This window comes from Chelmon rostratus, chromosome 22 (assembly GCF_017976325.1).
Source record: "Chelmon rostratus isolate fCheRos1 chromosome 22, fCheRos1.pri, whole genome shotgun sequence".
Classification (NCBI taxonomy): Eukaryota; Metazoa; Chordata; class Actinopteri; order Chaetodontiformes; family Chaetodontidae; genus Chelmon; species Chelmon rostratus.
In genome coordinates this window covers 16,604,876-16,629,215 of record NC_055679.1, presented here as the reverse complement: position 1 = coordinate 16,629,215, position 24,340 = coordinate 16,604,876, and the positions used below count along the sequence as shown (strand labels likewise).

At 41.3% G+C, this 24,340-nt stretch overlaps 2 protein-coding genes across 2 annotated transcripts; both read left to right on the top strand.

The window, feature by feature from the left end:
* Nucleotides 1-1,599: 1,599 nt before the first annotated feature.
* Nucleotides 1,600-16,737, top strand: pah (phenylalanine hydroxylase). The gene is made up of 13 exons (XM_041963606.1): nucleotides 1,600-1,701; nucleotides 3,157-3,276; nucleotides 7,834-8,017; nucleotides 10,607-10,695; nucleotides 11,196-11,263; nucleotides 11,504-11,700; nucleotides 12,871-13,006; nucleotides 13,105-13,174; nucleotides 13,558-13,614; nucleotides 14,438-14,533; nucleotides 15,006-15,139; nucleotides 15,244-15,359; nucleotides 16,270-16,737. Exons 1-13 carry the CDS (start codon nucleotides 1,630-1,632, stop codon nucleotides 16,311-16,313), a joined length of 1,383 nt encoding a protein of 460 aa, XP_041819540.1. The 5' UTR covers nucleotides 1,600-1,629; the 3' UTR covers nucleotides 16,314-16,737.
* Nucleotides 16,738-17,693: 956 nt separating this feature from the next.
* Nucleotides 17,694-22,948, top strand: th2 (tyrosine hydroxylase 2). The gene is made up of 12 exons (XM_041963614.1): nucleotides 17,694-17,924; nucleotides 18,781-18,955; nucleotides 19,143-19,231; nucleotides 19,340-19,407; nucleotides 19,503-19,553; nucleotides 19,646-19,791; nucleotides 20,878-21,013; nucleotides 21,100-21,169; nucleotides 21,269-21,325; nucleotides 21,617-21,712; nucleotides 21,806-21,939; nucleotides 22,783-22,948. The coding sequence occupies exons 1-12, from the start codon at nucleotides 17,694-17,696 to the stop codon at nucleotides 22,946-22,948; spliced, it is 1,419 nt and encodes a 472-aa protein (XP_041819548.1).
* The last annotated feature ends 1,392 nt before the right edge of the window (nucleotides 22,949-24,340 follow it).

Genomic DNA, 24,340 nt, shown 5'->3' with positions numbered 1-24,340 from the left:
GGATGCAATCTTCTAACAACTACTCTTTAAAATATTAAAATATTTTCATTGTCCCTGCAGTACTGCCTGAAAGGTTTTCATTAAACTGATGAAAACGAGGCTAATACAGAGAGGAAAGTGAGAAAAACATAACACACAAAATCAGAAATGTTGAGACACACTGCAGCCTGTTTGTGAAAGAAAACCTCTGCAAACACCTTGACCATAGTGGATTGTAGCCACCCCTTGTGGCACACACTGGTAAATTCACATCCCAGTGGACTAAGGGGACTAAGAACACATACAACTGTATAAATAATACACCTGTAATATTAAAATGCTAGTCCTTGGTCCAATAAAAGCATCCAACAAAACTCAACAAGAGAATTCTTTAAAAAACTTTAGAACATTTCACGTCTATAAAACACAGATCTTGTTACCCAGTTGAAGTCTGTCTCACGCTACTCTTCCCCACAGAAGTGACCTGTGTCAGTCAGGTCATCTGTTAAAAAAACAAAAGCAGCATCCATGCTTATTCTCTCATGGTGTAGCCACACAGTTACACAATTTAAGTAACTTCAGTATATTTCTTAAAACTGTATAGTATGTTTTGACACTTCACCACAGACTGTATTTGACTAACTACTCACACTAATATATAGCTAGCTAGCGATAACTGGTTCGCTCGTTACGACTAGCTAGCTAGCCAGAGGATTAAACAACCAGATTGAGGGACAGCTACTAACTTTAGCTAGTACTAGCCAACTATCGGGCAAAGCAAACTATGCCTGTATTTCTAAAATGCAAGTGTGTATAAGTAATTTAATTGCACTCTCACGAGTTTGGAAAGGCGCCTTCTTTACCCACTCGTTTTGATCTGCTAGTTTAATAAACTCACTCTACATGTCGCGGGAAAGTGTTGCTGAGACAACAGATCTCGCGAGAATGAGTTGCTGAGACAGAGGCAGGTCTCAGCTACAGATTGATTTTCACGTGAGTGAGTTGTCTGCTGCTGTGAACCGATTTCGTCCCGAAAATTTTGGAAGAAACCAATACCGCAGGAAAAGGGGTGTATTGTATTGTGGTTTGATCTATGACATATCAGAAGAATGCGTTTGAATCATGTTGTAATATGTTCATAATGGGAAAAGGTACTAGTAATAAAATAACAAATAAAAATATTAAAACATTAAAGAAAATATATTAAAAAATGTGTTAAGACACGTTCCCCCCACCCACCTCTGCAGCTTGAATGGAAATGATGCGTCAGTTGCAAGTATGTTTAAGGGAGCGTTACGTTGATTATAGGTAACGGCTACCTGTTGTCAGGTCATTGAGGTCGCACAAACACAGACAGGCATCTTGGCATCAGCAGCAGCAGCGATTTATAAAACATCAAAGTTTCCCCTGAAAGCCTGCCTATCATACCCGGGGGCAGCCTCACCCCAGCGGCGGACAACAAGAACCAGATGTGCCATTGTAATTCAGTTTCACAACAACCGTCCCGTGACATACCGATGCACAGGGGGGTGTGGTGTCACGTGGCCCGCCGTTGGGAGCGCAGCGGTTTTATAGACAGGAGCCGCTCGCACAAACTCTTCCACAGCTCAGCATCAGCACACATCGGTTATTCACCTGAAGAGCACGAGGATGGACGCAGCATACAAGAGAGTCAATGGAAACTACGGGTCAGAGGCAGAGACAGGGGACCAAGGCACAGGGGTAAATCCGACACCATACCTACTACAGAACTTTAAAAGTCCTTTTTTATGTCCAGGAACAAATTCATGAACTTCTTTGACTTATTTTGCAATGTTATGGTCTCCTAAAAGCAAGTAATTTTATACCATGTCACATCTTCTACTTCAAATCTGTCTGTTTTTAATGCAACTGCAGTGACAGCGTCAGTCACAGCTGGAATATTCCAGGTTTGACAGGAGACAAAGCAGTGAAATGCAAAGCTGCCTCAGTGTTTTGAATAGAAGGCAAAAAAAAAAAAACAGCTGATGTCACTGAAAATGGACAGTATGTGCTATCATAATACACCAGGAAAATATGGCAATGCCTTTGGAAAAAAAACTAAATTACACATGATTAGAAAAAATACAGGTATTTGGGCAGCCTGGATGAAAATAATATCTGTCATCTACATTAACAAAAGCCAGAGCTGAAACAAGTAGTTGATCACCAGAAAATAATCTGCAACTATTGACTGATTAATCATTTAAATCACATTTAAGCAAAAATACATAGTTCTAGTGTCTCAGATATAAGGATCTCCTGCTTTTCTTTGTCTTATGTCAAAGATAAACTAACTCTTTGTGTTTTGGGATATTGATTTGACAAAACAAGAAAGTTAAAGATCTTGCTGTTGGAAATTGTGATGAGTGCTTTTCATTATTTTCTGAAGTCAAAATAAATAATCTGCAGATTAATAAGTAGTAAATGAATCATCAATTACAAAAGCCATCTGGTTTATAAGTGAAGAAAATCCAGTGCAGTCAAGAAAATCATTTCAATTGTTAAATTTACCAATTGCAGACTGTGATGAAGCTTCACGTTAGCTGAAATGTTAATAAATAACTACCAGGACTGTGCAGGAATTTCTGCATCTGTATGATAGTCTGCTGCGCTGTGATGCAGCTTTGCAGGAAGTTTTGGATTTGTTCATGTTCTGTCTCTCGTCCGCTGAAAATCATGTGTGCAGCATGTGGTCACATCAGAGCTACTGCTGCACAGGTGAAAATGTCAAAAGGTTAAAAGTGTGAAGGCTTTACCCCTTATGATCAGATGCCCTAAATGTGGAATGTCGTGGCTGTCAGCCAGATTTAACGTGCCTTCTTACATATGGCTGAGCTCAAACACAGACTTACAAAATGATGTAAATAAAAAAAAGCAATGTAGCGATTAGAAAAGCTGAGATTTACACATCCTCTTGACTTAAAAAGTGGAGCTGTGGTGTTTTGCTGCTTTCATCGAGCAGATCATAAAGAGATCAAGATAAACTATAAAAATGGCTGCAGCTATCATCCCTTCCTTTCTTTTACCGACTCCTGTAGTACCAGTGGGGTTGGCCTACTGATGCTAAATACTAAAAATGCCTGAAGTACATAAGTCTCATGCATGCCTCCACATTTAAGCCCTGTGTTATTTCCTGAACTGTGTCTTTCTCTGCAGAGGAGAAGGGGCTCCAGCTACCTGGAGGAGGAGACCAGCATAAAGTCAGAAGTGCTGTCCTGCATTTTCTCCCTGAAAGAGGAGGTTGGAGCTTTGGCCAAGGCCCTGCGACTCTTTGAGGTAAATTTGCTGACATACAGGCCGTCACCTCTTCACCCTTGGCCATTAGCCATACTCTTCGCCAGATCTTCAAGTGACTGGGAGCAAATTTACACACTGACACGCGGATTCGCAGATCATTAGCAGATCAGTTCTCCCTCTCAGACCATGAAATAAGATGCAAGACGACAAACACATCACAAGGGTCTGAGGTGGTTTCTGGACTGGTTTAGTCCCCTCTGGGGAAAACTAACCACTCCATGGTGTGGTAAAAAAACACATTTTTGGAGTTTTCCTCAAATGGCTAAAATTGTCTGTGCATCTAACCTCAAAACATTTTCTCTGTTGTTTGAATGACAACTTTGAAATGCATTTGAATCAGAGGACTCCTCAAAAGACCCATCTCCTGATAATAACAGAACGAGTAAGTGTGAGGAACGTTTAAATGAAGAATTAAACATTGTGAGAAATACGCTTATTCACCGTCTTGCTGTAAGTTAGTGGAGGAAATGGAAGCCACTCTCTCATCTCACTGTTAGGTTTGAAGATACAGCGAGCAGCCAGTTAGCTTAGCTTAGCATACAGACTGGGAACAGGGGCAGAAAAAAAAAAAATCCTCGCAATCAATGTAATGTATTATTATTAAAACATGTAGTAACATGCTAATTAGTCAGCTTTCGCAACGCTGGTGTGCAGATTTTGTTACCTTTAGAGAGAGCCAAGCAGCTTTTACCAGTCCTTATGCTAAGCTAAGCTAACAGGCTGTTGGCTACATTTTGCAGGGACAGACATCAATCTTCTCATCTAACTCTCAGCGACGAAGCAGATTACCCAAAAACAAGGGGACATGATGAGTGGATGACAACCTGAATTCTCAGTTCTTTCAAGTTCATAAAGTTACTGATTAACATTAAACAAAACAAGTTACAAGAAGGGCAAAATTCTTTCAATTTTTTTGAAATATAAACACATCACAGTAATACCAGATCTAGCTCATCATCTTAACGTGTAATTCTAGCACTTTTTAGGCAGAGGAAAGTAAATTATGATCATCTGTAGGTGTTGTGGAGTAAGTTTTGACTTTTCTGGACCCTGTAAAGAAGGAAGCTAAACAAACAAATCTTATCTCGGATGTTTGTGTATCAGTCCTGTGCAAACATGACAGCCGGCACTTTGATCCATTAACCCACCTCCTGCTCCAGGGTTTCTATAATAATTACATAGTCAAACACTGGACAGCTTAAAAATTGAAAAAACAAGTTATGGCTCACTTGTCATTTGCAGAGGTGGAAAATAGCTAAAATGATATCTGAAAACATTCAGTTAAGCGCTGCACATAGTCCAATTTTGAAATTTTAACTTGAGCCATCTACAATGTTGAAGAGACACTCCTGCAACTCTATAAAGTTGGAGAACTCACAAGAGACAGATTTTAAAAAGAATGGTCCAAATCAAAGCAGCAGAGGCTTGATGTCCTGACTGGATCCTACATTTCCCATAATGCAACTCAACAGTGTCTTTCATTTGACCCTCCCTTCGTCCTACAACCCCGATTCTAACAAAGTTGTGCTGCTGTATAAAACATTAATAAAACAGAGAGTGATAACGTGCTAATCAATTTTGAAATAAACTCAACTGAAAACAGCACAAAGACATATGTTTAATGTTTGACCTCATCTGCTTCATTGATTTTAGTAAATATTTGCTTATTCTGAATTTGATGCGGCAACAAGACTCGAGCTTAAGCCTCGATAACCCTGTTGACAGCTCTATGAGGCTAAACAAATTAAAAAATGAATAAACTGAACTTAATGTGTTAACTGGTGGAGTGCACTTTTAAAATATGATAGGGTTTTGCTAACTTGAGTTATGCACGCTCTGTTTTTAATTCTCTTTTATCGATTGACTGTCTGTGTGTACGTGACTGCGCGCAGGCTCGATGTGAACGCTGACTGGCAGCACCTCCATTGTTTAATTTTCAACACAGATGCCATATCAAGGTTCAAGTTTGCTCTTCTTGCAAGCAAATCACTGAGCACGTCTCCCAGACATTTAGCAGCTCAAGAATGTACAACATCGCAAGATAAAAGACGTTTTAAGTTCAAGAAAAAGATTTTTTGGTTAATTTGTTCTTGTCAGCCATGTGTGGGGGTGGAGATGTGGGTGTGTTGACTCTGTTCAGTACCAGATTTGTGCCAAATGTTGCTCTCCAAATGCAGCAGTAAACATAAGGATCCTCTCTGAACCTATGAGCTTGCACTTTCCCGATCCTCCCCCTGCTCCACCTCCATCCTCCCCCTCCTGTCCTCTTCTCTCCAGCTTTTTTTATAAAACCGTTCAAATGACCCCAAACCATCAACACACCCCTCACTCCCTGGCTGTAGTGTAACATGTGCTGACTCCACATAAAACACAGCTTTGAAGAGAATCCTGTTTTTCCTGTTTTCTCGCACTAATTAGAAACAACTGCTGTGCCGAACCGTGTGCTAATGTTTAGCCGCATCGATCACATGCTCATTTTCATCTTGTGAATTTCTAATCTCCACACATCAGAGACTTGCACATGAAACCTGCCGCACTGTTTATCCGCCTGGTACTGACGGGCTTGTGACACGGCGGTGTGGTTATCATGTGACGGTCCAGAGCCACGGGCCAACCTTGACCTCGCACCTCAGCCTGGCGACAGGAGGGGTGACGTCACCTGGCTTGCAGTGGAGGGACGGCTCGGAGGGGTACAGAAATCTGACAAAGTGACCCCAGCATCCAGCTGGGGGCAGGGTTTAGGGTTAGCTTTGTTAAGCTGAACAGCGCACATGGCAAAATATTTCTCTTTGTGCAAAGAAACGCTGATATTGAAACTGATAAAATCACCTAATATTGAACATACTTGACTGTAGAAACGTATTTAGATTGAAATCCTTTATCCCAAAGCTTTTTTTTTATAGTGTCTCTAAATGCAATGAATATATCAGGACATCTTCCACATGTTTATATTCAGCCCCTTTTGCAAAATCTGTATACAAATTTTCTCAAAGTTTAAAAGCTTCTGACACGTCTAGTTATTTGTAACTGGCACAGATTTAAAGGGAAAATCAATAATGGTTTTAATGGGTTTTACTTGAACTCACTAACGTAATAAAGCCAGTGTGGGCCATACAAATGGTTTTATACAACATATTCATGAATGAAGTGGAATAATTGAGAATTTCAGTTTGAAAATATGTTTTTTTTTACTCATTTGTTTCGATTAGAAAGCTACAGTAAACCTGCAGACAGTAAACAGATAACGACACATAAAAAAGCGAGACGTTTTTCTCTGGAATGCCAACCTGGACTCTGTCTGTGGTCGGCCCTGTAGTCACTCCTGGGGGATGCAGGACCACATGGCCCCTAAGAAAAGCTGCTACATGTAGAATGGGATCCAGATGGGAGAAAACAGGAGGCCCTGCAGCTTACGCCCCTCTGCACTTGGCCTATAGAAGACAGAGAACATCACACTCCCTCTTCCTCCCTAAAGTTGCACAAACAAAAAACATTTATTCATATATTATTATGGTAATTACCACTTAAAGATAGTCACGCTCTCCAGCACGAGCTGGAACCTCTCTGCATTATGGTCAGTAATAAAGACACTCCCAATGGTCTTGTCAAGTCAGCTATTTTTATACAGTAATATAAAATAAAATATCACAAACGACAGTTTGCCTCACGGCTTTACGATCTGTGCAGAAAACGACACCCTCTGTCCTCAGACCCTCGATTCGAATGTGGAAAACTTTCCCTTTTAACAGGGAAAAATGGAAGAGACCTCAGGATGATCCTCAGAGGACAGACCCTTCTCCCAGGATGGACAAACATGCAATACATGTCATTTGTCCAGAAAAGATTCACAGCAGAAAATCATACTAGATAAAATTATGATGACAAAATGCACATTGTAAAACACAAGTGAAGAGGATGGATCCAGGAGGAGCAGCTTCAGGTGTCGCCCATAAATCGGATCTGAGCCACACCACCTCCTCTCCACCACCTGGAAGGACGACAGGCCTCACAAACACAGAAGAAGACAACAGCAGAACACAGAGTGGAGGAACAAACACAGAGAGGGAGAGAGAGCTATGATTACATGCAAACTAGAGAGAGAGGGAGAGAAGGGAGGAGGCTTGCCTGAATGGCGGCCGGGCAGGATAATTTATTGAATGGTTTTGCACAAAACCACCACAGTATGTTCTGAATGCCTTTCCTATTCAAGTCCAGTCTGTCTGGCTGTGTGTCAGTTTTCACAGAGAAAGTGTGAGGCTGTGTGGGGTCACAGTGGACTGAAAAGCCATCAGTTTAATAACAACACAGCGCCCTCTAGTGGTGAAACAAAGACAGTTCTGCAGCCTGTTGAACCAAAAACATCCAGACTCATTTATCACAGTGATGTTTATCTTACATCTATCATGTATTTAGCATTTATTTATTTGCTTGCGACAAATTACACAAAATATATATGGAGACCAAAAAACTTAACACACAACAACTCAACTCAATTTCACCCAGGTGTCTTCTTTTGATTGTTTCTGTGAACCACAGGAGAAGGGCATCAACCTGACGCACATCGAGTCCCGTCCATCGCGGATGAACCAAGACCAGTACGAGTTCTTCATCAGCGTGGACTCCACCTGCTCCCAGGCCCTGGACGAGGTCATCGACGGCCTGCGTACACAAATCAGCGGCCACGTGCATGAGCTGTCACGCAACAAAGAGAAGGACACGGGTTAGTGTGACTGCAGTGAGAGGATGTACACTGAGCAAGATAAGCATGAATCCTCAACATGATGAACACAAAAATGTGCACAAACGACATGCTCCACATGAGAAAACATCTGTGTTTTCAAACAGACAAAATGTTGAAATGTCAATCATGTTGTTGACTGCTTATCTCTGGGTGATAACGCAGTGTGCACTGGTGAGCAAAGCTCAAGCAAAACTCTCTCAAACAGTAGCCACATCTTCAAATAAACATTAAAATCAAATTAAATACAAACACATTTAATTAATTTGTTGCAAATTGTTCCTTAACTTGAAGGAGTATTGACCTTTTTTTGTCAAATGGTGTTTAATCCTTAGACTAGGCCACAGGTTTTGTGAATTTTGATCCCCATAATGTCGCTGATTTATATTTTTATATAAAGTAGAATTTTCAGCCATGCTAGCGGCTGGGCACAGCAGGGCTTTGAGCTAAATGCTAACATTGGCATGCTTACAGGCCCACAATGACAGTGCAAACATGCTAATGTTCAGCAGGTATTTGCTTTCTATGTTCTCCATCTTAAAATGTATATTGTTTTAGCATGCTAACATTTGCTTAGCATTAAACAAGAGGTACAGCTGAGGCTGATAGGAATGTCAGTTTTGCTGGTTTTTGGTTTATTACCAAAGTATTGTACATTTGTTGGCCCGATGCTGATGCTAGATAAAAAGGATTCCTCTGAAGGTATTACAATTCATCCTGAGAGGAACATGAACGTGTGCACCAAATTTCATGGCAAATCATCCAGTATATGTCAACCTCATTGTAGCACTGGAAGAAAAGTCAGGGAATCACCAAAGTCAAGGGGGGTTCATCATCTTTGGATCGTGAATGTCTTTATCATATTTCCTACGAATCCATTCAGTAGATGAAGAGATCATTTGCAACATAGGTGAAACTTTTGACCGGCTGATGGTGCTAGAGGAAAAGTCAGGGGATAACCAAAGTCATTAGGGTCCATCCTCTGGGGAATATGAACATATGCACCAAGTTTCGCAGCAGTCCACCCAACAGCTGTCGAGGCATTTCTCTGAAAAATCAAAAATGTCAACCTTATGGTGGTGCAAAAAGAAAAGTCACTGGGTCACCAAAGGAAATAACCTTCATCCTCTGTGGACCATGAATTACTGTACAAAATGTAATGACAATCATACCAATGGTTGTTAAGGTATTTCAGTTTGGGCCAAATTGGTGGACCAGCCTGCCAGCACTGCCAACCCGAGAGCTGCACAGCTAGCGTGGCTAAAAAAAATCAAATAACATGGAGATCAGTTCGGCTGAAATGGTCCATTTATCAACTGAGCACAGTGTTGGCTGTTGGGTGGCGCTTCATGAGCCCCCAGTCAGACTGGGTAATGGACAGCCAGCGTCGCCGATGAGACTGATGGCCCATCGGCCACATCTCGACCCCTTTATTAGTTGTTTCCAGAATGACATTAGTTTAGCTACTGAGGACCAACAGGCTTGGCAGAAACAGAGGAGGTCTGTGTCCTGGTCCCAGACTAACACAGGGCAGGAGAACATGCCAAGGTCACAGCAGCCAGAGACAGACAGGGCCACCATGACTTCAGTGAAGACACTGTGGGCTGCTGGTCAGGGTCAAGTGGACGACGGGATATTTATGGCCTGTTTTGGAGACTGCCTGTTTATAGAGGAGCCTGGCAGGGACCTATTGTCTTCCTGGGGCCTCAGGCTGGACCACACTGCACAAATGTAGATTAATGATCGGGCCCCAGTGTTTTTGAGTGCCATAAATCCATATGAACAAGCAGAATGACCCTTGATTAGTGTTCTGCTGAGTGTCAAAATGCCACAGCACTGAATAAAAATCCTACAGCCAAATCTACATTTCTCACACCAATACCAGTTTATACTGAGCTCATTTATATCAGTCAAGAATCACACCATATTCAGGCTGCAGCAAACAATTATCTTAAGTATTTTATTGATGATTAATCTGAAACTGTCCAAAACCCAAAGACATTCTGTTTCTAATAGTATAAAACATACAAAAGTAGAGAATCCTCAAAAAATGCCAACTTGCATTATTTTGCATAAACAAGCCAAACAAATTGTTCATATCTGGAGATAGAAATTATCACCAAATAAATAATAATTTCAGTAATTTTCAGCAACAAACCAAGCCAGTTTCTTGCTTTAGTAAAAGTAAGTCCTGATTTTTCATTATGTCATTACAAAGTGATAAAGTTATTTTGTCCATCATTCACTTAACATGTCTAATTAAAGTTTAAAATTAAACAAATAAATTAAACAAACAAGCCTTATTGTTTTTTAACATGTTTAGTGGAGGTAATATCTGCCATTTGCCTTTTGGCCGCAGAAAATTGGCATTTTCTTTTCATCAACTCATTGATTTTAGCTCTAATCAATAAAGCAAAGGTGACAAGAGCACAAACCTTTGCTGCTTACAAAATGTCCTGAACTTCTACGTTTGTGTTTGTGGACTGAATGCTTAATTAATTTGACCTGAACATGTACATGTAGAGTGAAATCTTAAATGATCAGTGTCTAATAGCTGTCATTTTTCTGCAGTGCCATGGTTCCCTAATGACATCCAGGACTTGGACCGCTTCGCCAACCAGATTCTCAGTTATGGTTCTGAGCTGGATGCTGATCACCCGGTAAGGACTGACTCATCCATCACTGTCTGTGTGCCACATCCTGCCTCTGCATGTGTGTGTGTGTGTGTGTGTGTTTGTGTGAGTACGTGTCCACTCATGACCACGTGTCTTATGAAAGACGGGGATGGATGGATGGATGGGTGGATGGATGGAGATGACAGGCTGCACTCTGCCGTCTATTCTAATGGAAACTACGGAGACACACAAATTGATGTCATTGCTTTAATTGAGCCCCTATAATTATAGATAATTGCTCCCTTTTGCCACCGCCATTAAAGCAAAATGTATTCATCATAAGCTGAAAAACACTCTACAAAGGCTTCATTTGAATATGTATTTGCGTGCTCTTATTAGAGACGGAGTGCATAATGCTGTTAAAGGCCACAGGGTTTAGCCTTAGCAGAGGATTTCCACTCTTTGATTTAGCTGTGAGTGGCAGGCCTGCGATCATGAGATCTAACATGGCTTTCCTTTGTGTGTGCGTGTGTGTGTGTATTCAGGGCTTCACAGATCAAGTGTACAGAGTCCGCAGGAAGGAGTTTGCTGACATCGCCTACAACTACAGACAGTAATTAATCCTAAATATATTTATTTTTAAACTGCATGTTTTATTTTGTCTGTTTTCAAGTGTGTAAAGAAGTTGCATGTGAAATATTTTTTATATCCAGGTGGTTGTTCCAGGTGAACATTAGCATAAACAAATACAATTACTAGCTAGAATGGCTTCTTGACTAGTAAACAAAACTCAGGAAGTATCCAAAACAGCAGAAAATACAAACTGAGCAGTAACCTCGTGTCTTCGCCCCAGTGGCCAAACCATCCCCCGGGTGGAGTACACGGAGGCAGAAAGGGCCACATGGGGCAAGGTGTTCAAGGAGCTGAAGACTCTGTACCCGACTCACGCCTGCCGCGAACACAACCGGGTCTTCCCCCTGCTGGAGAAATACTGCGGCTACAGGCAGGACAACATCCCACAGCTGGAGGACGTCTCTCGCTTCCTGCAGTGTAAGTCCTGTGTAGCCACTAGCCTTAGCTAAAGCTTAAACTACAAATAAAAATAAAAATATCCACTTTTTAGCTAATATCCTTAGAACTGAGCTTGTTTTTCCTCATAACTAACTGAAGCAATGGCTGATTATGAAGAAAAAAACAGCTAACTATTCCTGCTAAAGGCAGCTAGCTTAAACTGTCAGAGTAGCAGTGACTGCCAACTGGGCAGCTAACTCAAAGCAAGAGAACTAGCTTATCAAGCTAAAGCTAGTTGGTGAGATAGCCACTAAAGCTAAAACAACAGTTGCTTATTGATTTCTTTTTAGTTGTTAACTGTAATAAAAAATATCAATTTTAGATATTAACTTAGCAATTTATCATAACTACATGAGGCAGTAGCTAACAAACAGCTAACTATTCCTGCTAAAGGCAGCTAGCTTAAACTAGCAGAGAAGCAGTGACTGCCAACTGGGCAGCTAACTCAAAGCAAGAGAACTAGTTTATCAAGCTAAAGCTAGTTGGTGAGATAGCCACTAAAGCTAAAACAACAGTTGCTTATTGATTTCTTTTTAGTTGTTAACTGTAATAAAAAATATCAATTTTAGATATTAACTTAGCAATTTATCATAACTACATGAGGCAGTAGCTAACAAACAGCTAACTATTCCTGCTAATGGCAACTAGCTGAAGTACCGGATAAGACTTTGGTTTAGACTGCAGCTGTATACACACTCATTCATTCATTCATTGCTGCAACAGAATACAAATAATCCAACTTTTTCCTTGAAATATTGTAACTTTTTTCTCATAACATTGCAAATTTTTCTTAAACATTTTGATGTTATTCTACAAATCTGTGGAGGGATTTTCCAAACAGTGGTCCTAATACTCATCATCATTTTAAATGTTAAAATGGGTGAACAGAAGATTTTGTTTTAATGATCGGTGCAGAGCATTATAAAATGATTATTTCTTGAATGTTCTCTTCCAGTTGTGGCCTCAAACAGTATTGAAAACATCCCCTCATTCATTTCACACTGGAAAGCCTGGTGTGAGTGTGGGAGGCAGGACCTGTTCAAACGCCCTACTTCCTATTCCCCCTCCCTCCCTCTCTCCCCTCACTAACTGCTCTTATTCAACACAGCCAAACACTCACCTCTTTCATCTCTCCGTCCCTTCCTCCAGCGTGCACAGGCTTCCGGCTTCGCCCGGTGGCCGGCCTCCTCTCGTCCCGGGACTTCCTGGCCGGACTCGCCTTCCGAGTCTTTCATTCCACGCAGTACATTCGTCACGGCTCCAAGCCCACGTACACACCTGAGCCGTGAGTGTTCAAACTCAGTTCAAAAAAGGAGGAAAAATACATCATTTGTGTGACGTTAAAGAGTCTTTTTTTATTCATTTTTTGTACATATAATGCAGGGATATCTGCCACGAGCTCCTGGGACATGTTCCTCTGTTCGCTGACCCTAGTTTTGCCCAATTCTCACAGGTAACTACGAAGCTAAGTAATGAAATGACAACAGTACAAAACTAAATGAAGCATGAAGCTAATTATAGCTAAAAGCATTGTAGCAAAGGTAGTATTATTATTATATATTGTGTTTATTCTATAATTTTACATGCAGTATTAATTGTATCTCATATATTCACTGTATATTTACTACACTTCACTATTGGTTTTGCACATTCGTTGTCCACAGTATATCCTGTATATAGCTTTAGAATTTTTACTTACTTCTATTTAAAATCTAAATATATTTTCTACTCATTTTCTTTGTTCTGAAGTCTGATCTTAACATAAAATCCATGTAACATATGTGATTCTGTAACTTTCTGTTTTCTCATCTATATGCTTTGTTCTGTTCTGTGTAGGAAATCGGTCTTGCCTCCCTTGGTGCCCCGGATGAGTACATTGAGAAACTTGCTACTGTGAGTACATGAGAAACAACTCATCAGCCTGAGAGAGCTTCTAATTCTGGTGCTTCTAAACTACTAAAACATGCAGATACACATTGTTACACAGGCACAAGCAGTGCAACAACCAAACAAACAAATGCATCAAAAAGATTCAGGATGAAAGCAACAAACAGAGCAGACTGTGTCAGTGCGTGTATTGTACATAACTTCGTATGCACTGACTTGTAGGTGTGAGAGTGTGAGGGCATCTGAGCTTTCTGAAGTGTGTTGAATTAGCCTGGTTGAGTGGAGATCGATCACAGCCAATTTCCATAAAATTTCCAAATCAATAAATTGCTGCTAGTGGTGTCTCGCATGCAGTTGGGTTTGGTTTATTTTGCTGAGATTTTAAGATCTCCAACTGTTTCAATTGGAGCTATTTTCTACCACAGAAATAGCTCCTATGAAAATGTTCAACATGGGGTCAAATAACGGCAAAATGCCAAAAACATTGAATGCACGTTCTGTGGATTAACCTGAGTCAAGGCTGCGCTGTTCCTGGAAGCACGTGTTGCTTATGTCAGAATGAAATGTCATTCACCTCCATTGTGCGGCAGTGGCAGCAGAAATCTCAGGTATCTCAAAGCAAAATCAAAAACTACATACGCGGCTAAATCGATGTAAAATACATTGTCTTTTTCTATGATTTAAGTGAACTGGCCCTTTAAATCTTCAAGGCTCTCCGGGTTTGTGGATTTCAAAGAAGCCTGTTGATGAACCTCCCTTGTTTTTGTGGCTTCTTGCCTGGGTTTTGGTGTACAGATCACATTTTCATGAGTCTTGTGTGTGTCCTCAGGTGTACTGGTTCACTGTGGAGTTTGGCCTGTGTAAGCAGGGCTCAGAGATCAAAGCTTACGGAGCTGGCTTGCTTTCATCGTTTGGAGAGCTGCAGGTAAGAGGAGGGGGGCGGGGGCAACGCATGCATTTGAGTCACATAAGCTCCAAGAAAACAGCGTGTACACGGCGGACCCCCGCAGAAACAGGATAAGCAGTTTCCTTTTTGTGCTCTCCGCCCTCCTGCTGACCCCCCATCTGTTGTTATAACATTCACCTCGTTTCACAACAGCAGCAGCGCAGGCAGTGGGTTAGTGTTCCACTCAGATTCAGGTTTAATGTGTCACTGGGGGAGTCGGCCTCCCTGCCCAGCGGGGTGTGGGTGAAGTGGTTCAGTGGGTAAGTGGCAGCAGAGAGAGGATGAGCAGCTCGCTGTAGAGGTCACGAGTTACATCAGCGGCTGTCGGCAGAGGATGTGCACTCTGCCAGCTCACAAAAGCACCGTCCTGAATCATGCTGCACTTCCTGTTCACCGATGACGGGAATAGAGACAAAAATCCAAATCCCCTTCTCACATTGTTTTCTTTCAGTACTCCTTGACAGACAAGCCCACACTCCTGCCCTTCCACCCCGACAAGACCAGCCTGCAGAAATACCCAATCACAGAGTACCAGCCTGTTTACTTTGTCGCCGAGAGCTTCGAAGACGCCAAAGAGAAAGTCAGGTTAGACATTTTTTTATTTGGTTTGAAGCTTTCATGCATATATATATATATATATATGTACATAAACACAGGAAATTTAACATTGAGGTCTGTCTGCCCTGCAGGAAATTTGCAGCCACCATCCCCAGGCCTTTCACAGTGCGCTACAATCCCTACACCCAGAGTATTGAAGTGCTGGACAACACCCAGCAGCTCAGGAACCTGGCTGACAGCATCAATAGTGTGTCTCAACCTTACATTCATTCTTTCTTTTAATACAGTCACATTTTCTGTACTTGAATTGGTTTTAATCATTATTTAAACCAGTGGTTGGCAACTTTTTTTGGTTTGTGATCCTGTAAAATGTCCACACGAGCCCCATCGTCATCAGTTCCACTTGTTTGTGGGTTGTAACCAAGCAGTGGCATCAACGCGTTGTATTGTAGACAGCGAGGATTTTAATGCTCAGGCTTTCATCGTAACATTTTTATATTTACAGGAACACAATAACTGAGGAAAAACCTCTTTGTCATCTACTAAAGATGACGTTTCCCTGTGTTGTCTGGAGGTGTGTGAGGCTTATAGAGCTGTTATCAAGCTTTGAACAAGGTTTAATTTTGTAATGGTCGATAAACAAAATTAGATAAACTCCTCCATAAAACACTGTTTTTAATCAATTTTATAACCCTTCAGATGTAAAATTAAGAATGCAAAGATTACAGAAATGTCTAAATAGGATGTATAATTTTGTGAAGCATGATTTTTTATTTCTGCTATCTTCTCCTTTTTATCATCTTGTAAACCCGTCAGATTGACGCCTTGAGCTGTTGGGAACCACTGATTTAAAGGACTGTGCTCACGCCATGTGATAGATTATGAAAAAGAAATATTACATGACAATAAAACCGATGATTGCATGAGGCAGTCTTCATCAGTCAGTACAGAGCTCAGGGGGACACCAGGCAGCCATCCATGGACGACATGACAGGGCTATTTTTGTCTAATCGCCCGTTCATGAAATTTTATTGACCTGTTCGTCATTTTGAATAGAAATTAAGCACATGACAACTAAAAAACAGTAGTCTAAAGCAACTTTGATTCAAGAAAATGTTATTTTATTGTAATTTATTTTGTCTTTTCTCTTATTTCAGGTGAAATGGGGAAATTGTGCGAAGCCCTGCGGAAACTGGAGTAACTGCACGTGAAATCTGAGCCGAGTCTCCTCAGTGGAACAATCCACCCGCGTCTCTGCTTCGCATGCATGCAAATAAGCTTTCATGTATTAAAACAAATATGCAAGTCAAATAATGACAATATTACTGTAGTCTAATCAGTATTTTAGCGAAGTGAATAAAGTGTAGCCTGTTACTCGTGTAGAAGAACAAGGAATGTGTGAAAATGTTACTGTCAATATTACATAAGAGGCGTTTGTCAATCATTATCTCTTTAGTGTTCAATGAATTTAAAACTCAGTATGTAAACATGAGACTTTGCCTCTAATATGATGCAAAACAGCTAAAAATAATCAGATTTTTGTGCATTTTAAACCTAACAGCATACTGAGAGATAATTTTTGTGTTAGCTTTCATTTTGCTTGGCTAAAAGAAATGTTTTGTACATGCATGATGTGTTTTAATGAAACAAATAAATATTTCTCTTCTCTCTTTCTGTTGTTTGCATGTCGGTTGTCATGTCCCACATATCTGAGCCAGAGCGATACTACAAAAAAAAAAAAATCCAAATATAGAGAAAAACTGGTGTTTATTAATGGGTCTGTTAACAACTATAACTCCTCCTGTGGGCACCCATGAGTGGAGGCTGACATATAAGCAGGTAGTGAATGAAGAGGTGTTAAATAAAGTGCTGTAAAATCCTCATATCTGCTTACAGCTACATTACATTGTGCTACAAACCATTTACTAAACGTTTACATACTGATTATAAATGCCAAATAGGGTGCAAAGAAAGGTTGTATCTATTTACTATTAAATACTGGAGAAATCAGAGAAAAATACTAAATAAATAATCCATCTTGCCACCTTTTCCAGACTCGTTAAAGGTATCAAACTGACAGAGAGAGGCAGGATCAAGCCTGGAGATGTCTCATGATGGCTGCAGTGATACATGAGAAAACCAGGCGAGGATCACCAGATCAAGACCTGCAGAGACTAATTCAAAGAGGTTTCAGGGGCAGGATGAATGCGGGAGGCAGTCCGTATTTTTGCATCACTAAACACATTAAAACGCCAAAAATCCGATTAAACTGCATATTTTTTCTTTTTATGAATAAGTTCATGTAACTCTTATGTAAGCTGCATGACCTGATTTGGCTGACTGCATGTGTGATTCATAAAATTTCGATCCCTGTCCAGTTTCCCTCCTGACAGCACTGTTTTCTCCATAAATAGACAATAATAATAATAATATCATGACGCAAAACAGGCCCAAAAAAGCCAACATACGCAACTGATCTCCATACAGCCCTGTGATGACGGGCTATTTAAACCTGTGCCGGGAGGTGATGATAGCACACACGCACAGACGCACGGACGTGTCTCCGGTCGGACCCCCCCAGATGAAGACGGACAGCGCGGCGCAGGCGGCGCCGTTCAGCGGCAGGAAGCAGAGCCTGATCGAGGATGCGCGCCGGGAGCGCAGCAGCGGCTCCGCGGGCTCTCCGGGGCCCTCCAGGTACGGAGACGGCTTCGTGTTCGAGGAGAAGGACGGCAGGGTCACCCTGAATGTGCTGTTCACCCTCAGCAATGAGAAAAACACGGGATTCTTCAAAACTGGCAAAATATTCGAGGTGAGTGTCAAATTTTTGGATGCAGGGATTAATCAATTATCAAAATGCTGTACTTTCCTTTTCATGTTCTCGACTAATCGACAGAGCTGTTGCAGCTCCAGTTCAACGTGGCGCCACTTTTAGGTAGTTTCTAACAAATATTTTATACAAAAATCGTATTTTGTATGAAGGTTTGTCTTTCTTAATACAGACAGACAGTTACTGCAGCTGTTAAATAAATGTGGAGGGAAAAAAAGGACAAAATTTCCTCTGAAATGCAGCTGAGAAGAAAGCAGCAGAAATTGGAAATACTCAAGAAAAGTGAAGTACAAGTACCTCAAAATAGAATTTAAGTACAGAACTGGAGTAAATGCACTTAGCTATGCAAATAGGGTGATTATCTATGGTTCATATTTATAATAGCAACATTTAATGAAAAATAAATCTGTCATTTGGAACATATAAATGTGAGGTTTATTTGGAAAAGACAAATTGGATTAAATCAGATGATCAAAAGTTAAAGATTAGATTACTACAATCCCTATGAAGCATTTGAAAACCCCACAAGAAGAACATTAACACGATAGATTTTAGTCATTTTGAGAACTTTTCATGAATTTCAGGTTTTAATCTTGCATTTTGGATTTTGGTTTTAGAGTTTGTTTTCAGGAAGAGGCTAAAAAAAGTCTTTAGCTGCCAAAAGCCCAAGCCAAAAAACTTCTGTCTCTTGATTGATGAGATATTTGTGGTCAATCAGTTCAAAATAGGTAAATTTCTGACTAAATGATCATTTTAAGCTGTAAAAGCTTCTTTTATGTGTCTTTTTTGGTCTTTCTGTCTGTATTTTATGACGCTTTATTCTTTATTTCCCTCGCAGACGTTTGAGGCGAAGCTTCTCCACATCGAAAGTCGACCGGGGAGGAAGTCGAAGAACAGCACAACCGACCTGGACTTCTTCATGAAGTGTGAGGTTCACAGCTCAGACCTGGACGTGTTCATCAACGCCCTGAAGAGAGTCGCCGACGACGTTCGCTCCATCCCGGAGGAAAAAGGCAACCGGCTGATTTTATTCTGACACTTTTCATTAGTCCTGTTAACATTTCTGCTGAGGTGCGTTCATGTCAGGACACCAGACGAAATGTTACAGGCCTCATTAGAGCAACTAATGTCACCATATGATAATAACATGCAACCAATTACAAAAGCACTAATTATTTCTTTCTCCCGTCCACATCACAGTGCCCTGGTTTCCCCGACAGATAAAAGACCTCGACAGATGCAACATGTTAATAACCAAATTTGATCCTGACATGGACCAGGAGCATCCGGTGAGGGTCCACATGTCTGCTGCAGAACGTCACGTCATGTCATTATTATTTTAGATTCAGAGGAGAAAGTACAGCCTGTTTATGGTGGTGTAACATGTTTTTCTGCAGGGATACAGCGATCCAGAATACAGAAAAAGACGAGCTTTCATCTCTGAGCTTGCATTCAGATACAAACAGTGAGTCAGATATTTAAAAAAAAAAAAAAAAAAAAGTTCATCTATCTCCAGCATCATTCAAATAGTCTCTCATAGATGGATTGTGTTTGTCACAGGGGGGACCTGCTGCCCACCGTGGAGTACACGGCGGAGGAAGTGGCCACATGGTGAGAATGAACCGCACAGTCCCGCATGTTATGAATGCAGATGCAGGATGAAAGTGCAGTGATGTGATGGTGTGCTGCTGTTGTGTTAAAAGGAGGGAGGTTTACCGGCAGCTGAGGAGCATTTACCCGAGTCTGGCCTGCAGGCAGTTCATGGACGGCCTGCAGCAGCTGGAGAGAGACTGTGGCTACGGAGAGGACCGCATCCCTCAGCTCAGAGAGGTTTCTGCCTTCCTGAAAGGTGACAAAGGATGAAGAATTAGAAAAAACATGGATGCATCTGCTTTTATAGGAGATGGAAAAAGTCAAATGTATGAGAGAATGTGGAAAAGGTCAAATCAAGGAAGGATTCAGGCTCTCTTAATAATAACAGACAAAAAAAGAGGCGAGGTTTCTGTCTTCAAAAGAAGACAAACTACATCTGACTATCTATGTCTGACATCCTAAACAATGACAGCGACAGAAAAAATGTAATCAGAAGAAGCACAAACTGATCCTGAAACATGGCAGTGAGAGAGAAATGACGTTTAAAAGACGATAAAGATGGACAGATGTGAACCAACAGCTGGACCCAGAATAAAAAAAAAAGTAATCTCTTGTAATGAATAAAAAAGTGTTGTTTTAACGCTTCACTGTCAATTACGTATTTAGATGGATTTTTATTTCATCTTAAATGATTTGTGTAAGTGTATGCATGCAACCTCTGGCATGCAAAATGTGATTAATCTGTGTTACATAAACTAACTCAGTCATTTATTAACTGAGACAGAGAAAACAGAGAAAATAGAAAAAATAAGAGATTGAGGGAAATTTTAAAAATGGCTAAACATTATATGACACTGAGGTCATATGCAAAGTACTGCTCCGTGATTTATTTTATCTGCTGGCAGGTGGGAGAAGTATTCAGATCCTTTACTTCAGAAAAAGAAGCAATACTACAAAGTAAAACATGTAAAAGTCCTGGATTTTTAAAAGTGCAGAAGTATTATCAGATAAATATCCTTTAGATACTTCAAGTACTTGTTCTGAGGGAAATTATGTCTCCTGTGACTGATCAATTATTTCATAACATTAAAACATATTTAACACTGATGCTTCAGTGTTGGAGCAGCATTGTACTGTTGTAGCTGAGGTGGAGTTCAGAGCCTCTTTGGTTGAACTGAAGTCTATGTGGTGGAGTATGAGTGTAAAGTAACATAAACTGCAAATACTCAAATAAAGTACAAGCACCACAGGTCATACTCAGATACTTCCTGTTTTTGTCTATGGGCTCTGCATCCATTGAGCTCCATCTTAGCGTGTTTGACTGTATTTGTGCTCGTTTCAGAGAAAACGGGTTTCCAGCTGCGTCCAGTCGCCGGCCTGCTGTCAGCCAGAGACTTCCTCAGCAGTCTGGCCTTCAGGGTGTTTCAGTGCACCCAGTACATCCGCCACTCGTCTGCTCCCATGCACTCCCCCGAGCCGTGAGTCACCGGTTTCTGACAGAACTTTTTATTTATGTATCCACCTGCTTTTTCTTCCATTGACTCCTTTGAATCTGCTGCACCAGAGACTGCTGTCATGAACTACTCGGCCATATTCCCATGCTGGCAGATAAAGAATTCGCCCAGTTTTCACAGGTAACTGTGCTGTGCTGCAATCTATGTTCTTAATTTGTCTTAATCAGAGTGTAATCTAGTTGAATTACCTTTAATACGAATTCATTTGGGTAATTCCAGGAGATCGGCCTTGCCTCGCTCGGAGCATCTGATGAAGACATTGAGAAACTGTCAACAGTGAGTCTTCAAACCTTAAATGAGATTTTAAAAGTACCTGAAGTGTAATTTCAACATATTCTGACATAAATACCTTTGTATTTTTAGTCCTTAAGGTCAAAACTTCACAAAAGTATAAACATTTACACATCAAATGTTGAAAGAGAAACTTTCCAAAGAAAGAAAGTTTCTCTTCATTTTAATGGATCTTTAGTGCCACCTAGTGGTTAATGTGAAGAGCTGCATAATGTCTTCCACCATGCACTGTGCAGCATGTTCACCTGCCTTTTCCACTCTGTTCTCCCTTTACAGTTATATTGGTTTACTGTGGAGTTTGGCCTCTGCAAGCAGAACGGCACAGTGAAGGCTTACGGTGCCGGACTCCTGTCGTCTTATGGAGAACTTGTAGTGAGTGTGTTCTCCACGTTCGCACACAATAAAAAGCTGCAGCATGTTCATTGTTTGCTCAGTGTCCTGACAGCCTTTGACGTGTCCTTCCAGTACGCTCTGTCTAATGAGCCGGAGTACAAGCCGTTTAACCCTGAGGAGACGGCAGTGCAGCCGTATCAGGACCAAACCTACCAGCCTGTGTACTTTGTGTCTGAGAGCTTCGAGGACGCAAAGATCAAGTTAAGGTATTCACTTAAAGTATTTCTACCTTTCGACCATTAAAATACAGTAAAATGTGTTTTAATCTCATGTTGCACATAAAAGTTTGGAATCATTTTTGGAACATCTCTACTGAGCATAAAGTTTTAAATTAAAGCACGACTTAATCCTGATGCTAAACACAATATAAAATGAATAGTTTTACTAATCTGAAAAAGGGAAATCTTCTAAAATGCTTTAATATATCATATAATATTCGTCCTTGATCATGGAAGCTCATTCTTGACCGTTGGGATCAGTGTATGTAACAAACTCAAAGGTCCACTTACAGAGCTTTCAACTCATATGTTCACATGTTCTTAAACTTTACTTAATGGAGTAATATTTTGTTTCTAATCCACCTCCGTCAGCGTCCATATATGGTTTGTTATGTGATTTATGCACCTGGCTGCTAAAACAAGGCAATATCCCATTTAAATTAATAACACACTTATAAATGGCAACCAATTAAAGTGAAAAACAAAACGAGGCATCCTATGGAGTTTTCTTGTAAATCCACATTCAGTGTTTCTGAGAGATCAAACCATTATATATATCGCATCACTCATTTGCTCTTGGACATAATCAGGGACCCATTCATAAAAACATTGCTCCATAAAACTACTAATGGTCAAAAACTCCACAGGGGAGCCTTTAATGAGTTGAGAAACTTAATGGATGCAGATGACGTTATGTCGAGTCTTTGCCAAACAGCACTGAAGCTGTTCTGGTGACCTAACACCTTAGTCAGAGACTTCATTCCTCCTAATGTTTGTCACCCACCTGCATCTCTGCATCTATTGACACTCACACTGCATCCACTTCCCCAGGAGATACTCTGCAGCCATCAAGCGTCCCTTTGCGGTCCGCTACGACCCGTTTACTTGCAGCGTGGAGGTCCTGGATCAGCCCGGCAAGATCCAAAACGCTCTGAGCCAGATGAGAGAAGACCTGAAGACCCTTCACAGCGCCTTGGAGAAGCTCAGCTCATCTTGAGACCAGCAGCGGCGGACATGTGGCCTGTGTAGACGACCCATTTGAGATTCACTGTTACGAGCAGCACATAAAGAAAATCACAATGTAGTCAAGTTTGTGAGGCTCCACAGGGCCGTTCGTCTGTGTGTACAATGGATCATGTGAGGATAATGTAAAAAGAAATAAACATTTATTTTCATGAAGAAACGTCAGTGTTTTACATCCCAGAGAGGCAGAGAGAGGGAGAGAACCACTACAATACAGGACTTGTAGGACATTTTCTAGCTTTTTAAATCCAAACCAACTATTTCCATTTGGAAAAATTCTTGGAACCCATTTATCTTCATGTGTTATTAAGCAAAGGGAAGGAGCTAATTATGAATGATTTAAGTATCGTGTTCCCTCAGCTGGTCAAGGCCAGAGCCAGCTCTGAGGCCCAGCACATCGGTGGGGCCAGGTCACCGGGACCTCACAGTCAACCACAGCACGGTCCGCAGGGCTGCACTGCTGACAGATGCTCTTCTCTCTTTATTTCTCTTTCTCCGTGCGACTGAAGGATTTGGCCTTCGGCGGTTTTTGACGGACGTCCAGCGTTTTGATCTCCACGCAGGCGACAGTGCATATCAGAGCCGCGCACGTCAAAGCTTTTCCCTCGCGAAAAAAAAAAAAAGAAAGACAAATCATCTCCATCTGCAGGACTCATAAAGCATCACCACCATCAACACGGTGGCTGGCAAACCCTCCCTCCCATCGGCCACCTTGTGTTGGGAAGCTTTCCTTTCCCATAATTCCACTGTACAGTAAATCAAGCCCCGCTCTGGCCTCCCTCGGAAACCCTGTGTTTGTGGAGTAGAAAAAATTGTGTGTGAAGAGAGAGAGAGAGAGAGAGGGATGAAGCAAGTGGAGGGAAAGAGTGATCTACTGCTTGACAAGTGTGCAGGGACACACACACACACACACACATATATACACATACACACAAACGCATGCACACACTCTCTCCAAGCAAAAGTCAAACACTTTATAATTTCTTGTATCTCATCCTACATCCAGCGCCCTCAAATCCACAAATCCCCATGAAACCACCGCCAGGATCCGAATCTGCTGAGCGCTAAACAAAAGCGGGTTGCTGCAGCAACAGGGCGACCAGTGAGGGATCCAGCTAGATTCTTGTGCCTCGCAAACTCGCCACAAATCCCAAACGCTGTATCATCCTGACTCCAACCATAAGTGTTTCCTTTATTGATGTCAGGGCCATCCCATCCTCACGCTGGCTGGGTTGCCTCCTCTGGGCTGGAAACAGGGTCATGAGGTTCACTTTGTCCTCAGGCCTGAGAACTCAAAAAGAAGGATACTCCCCAAGATTGAGTGAATCCGGCGATTTAAGGCCTGAGAGACAACTAATAGCTTTGT

Coding starts and splice junctions, on each gene's coding strand:
- pah (XM_041963606.1), top strand. CDS start 1,630: ATGGACGCAGCATACAAGAGAGTCAATGGAAACTACGGGTCAGAGGCA. Junction 11,264..11,503: donor ATCGCCTACAACTACAGACA/GTAATTAATCCT, acceptor TCTTCGCCCCAG/TGGCCAAACCATCCCCCGGG. Junction 13,007..13,104: donor CCCACGTACACACCTGAGCC/GTGAGTGTTCAA, acceptor CATATAATGCAG/GGATATCTGCCACGAGCTCC.
- th2 (XM_041963614.1), top strand. CDS start 17,694: ATGAAGACGGACAGCGCGGCGCAGGCGGCGCCGTTCAGCGGCAGGAAG. Junction 17,925..18,780: donor AAACTGGCAAAATATTCGAG/GTGAGTGTCAAA, acceptor TTTCCCTCGCAG/ACGTTTGAGGCGAAGCTTCT. Junction 21,170..21,268: donor AATTCGCCCAGTTTTCACAG/GTAACTGTGCTG, acceptor GGGTAATTCCAG/GAGATCGGCCTTGCCTCGCT.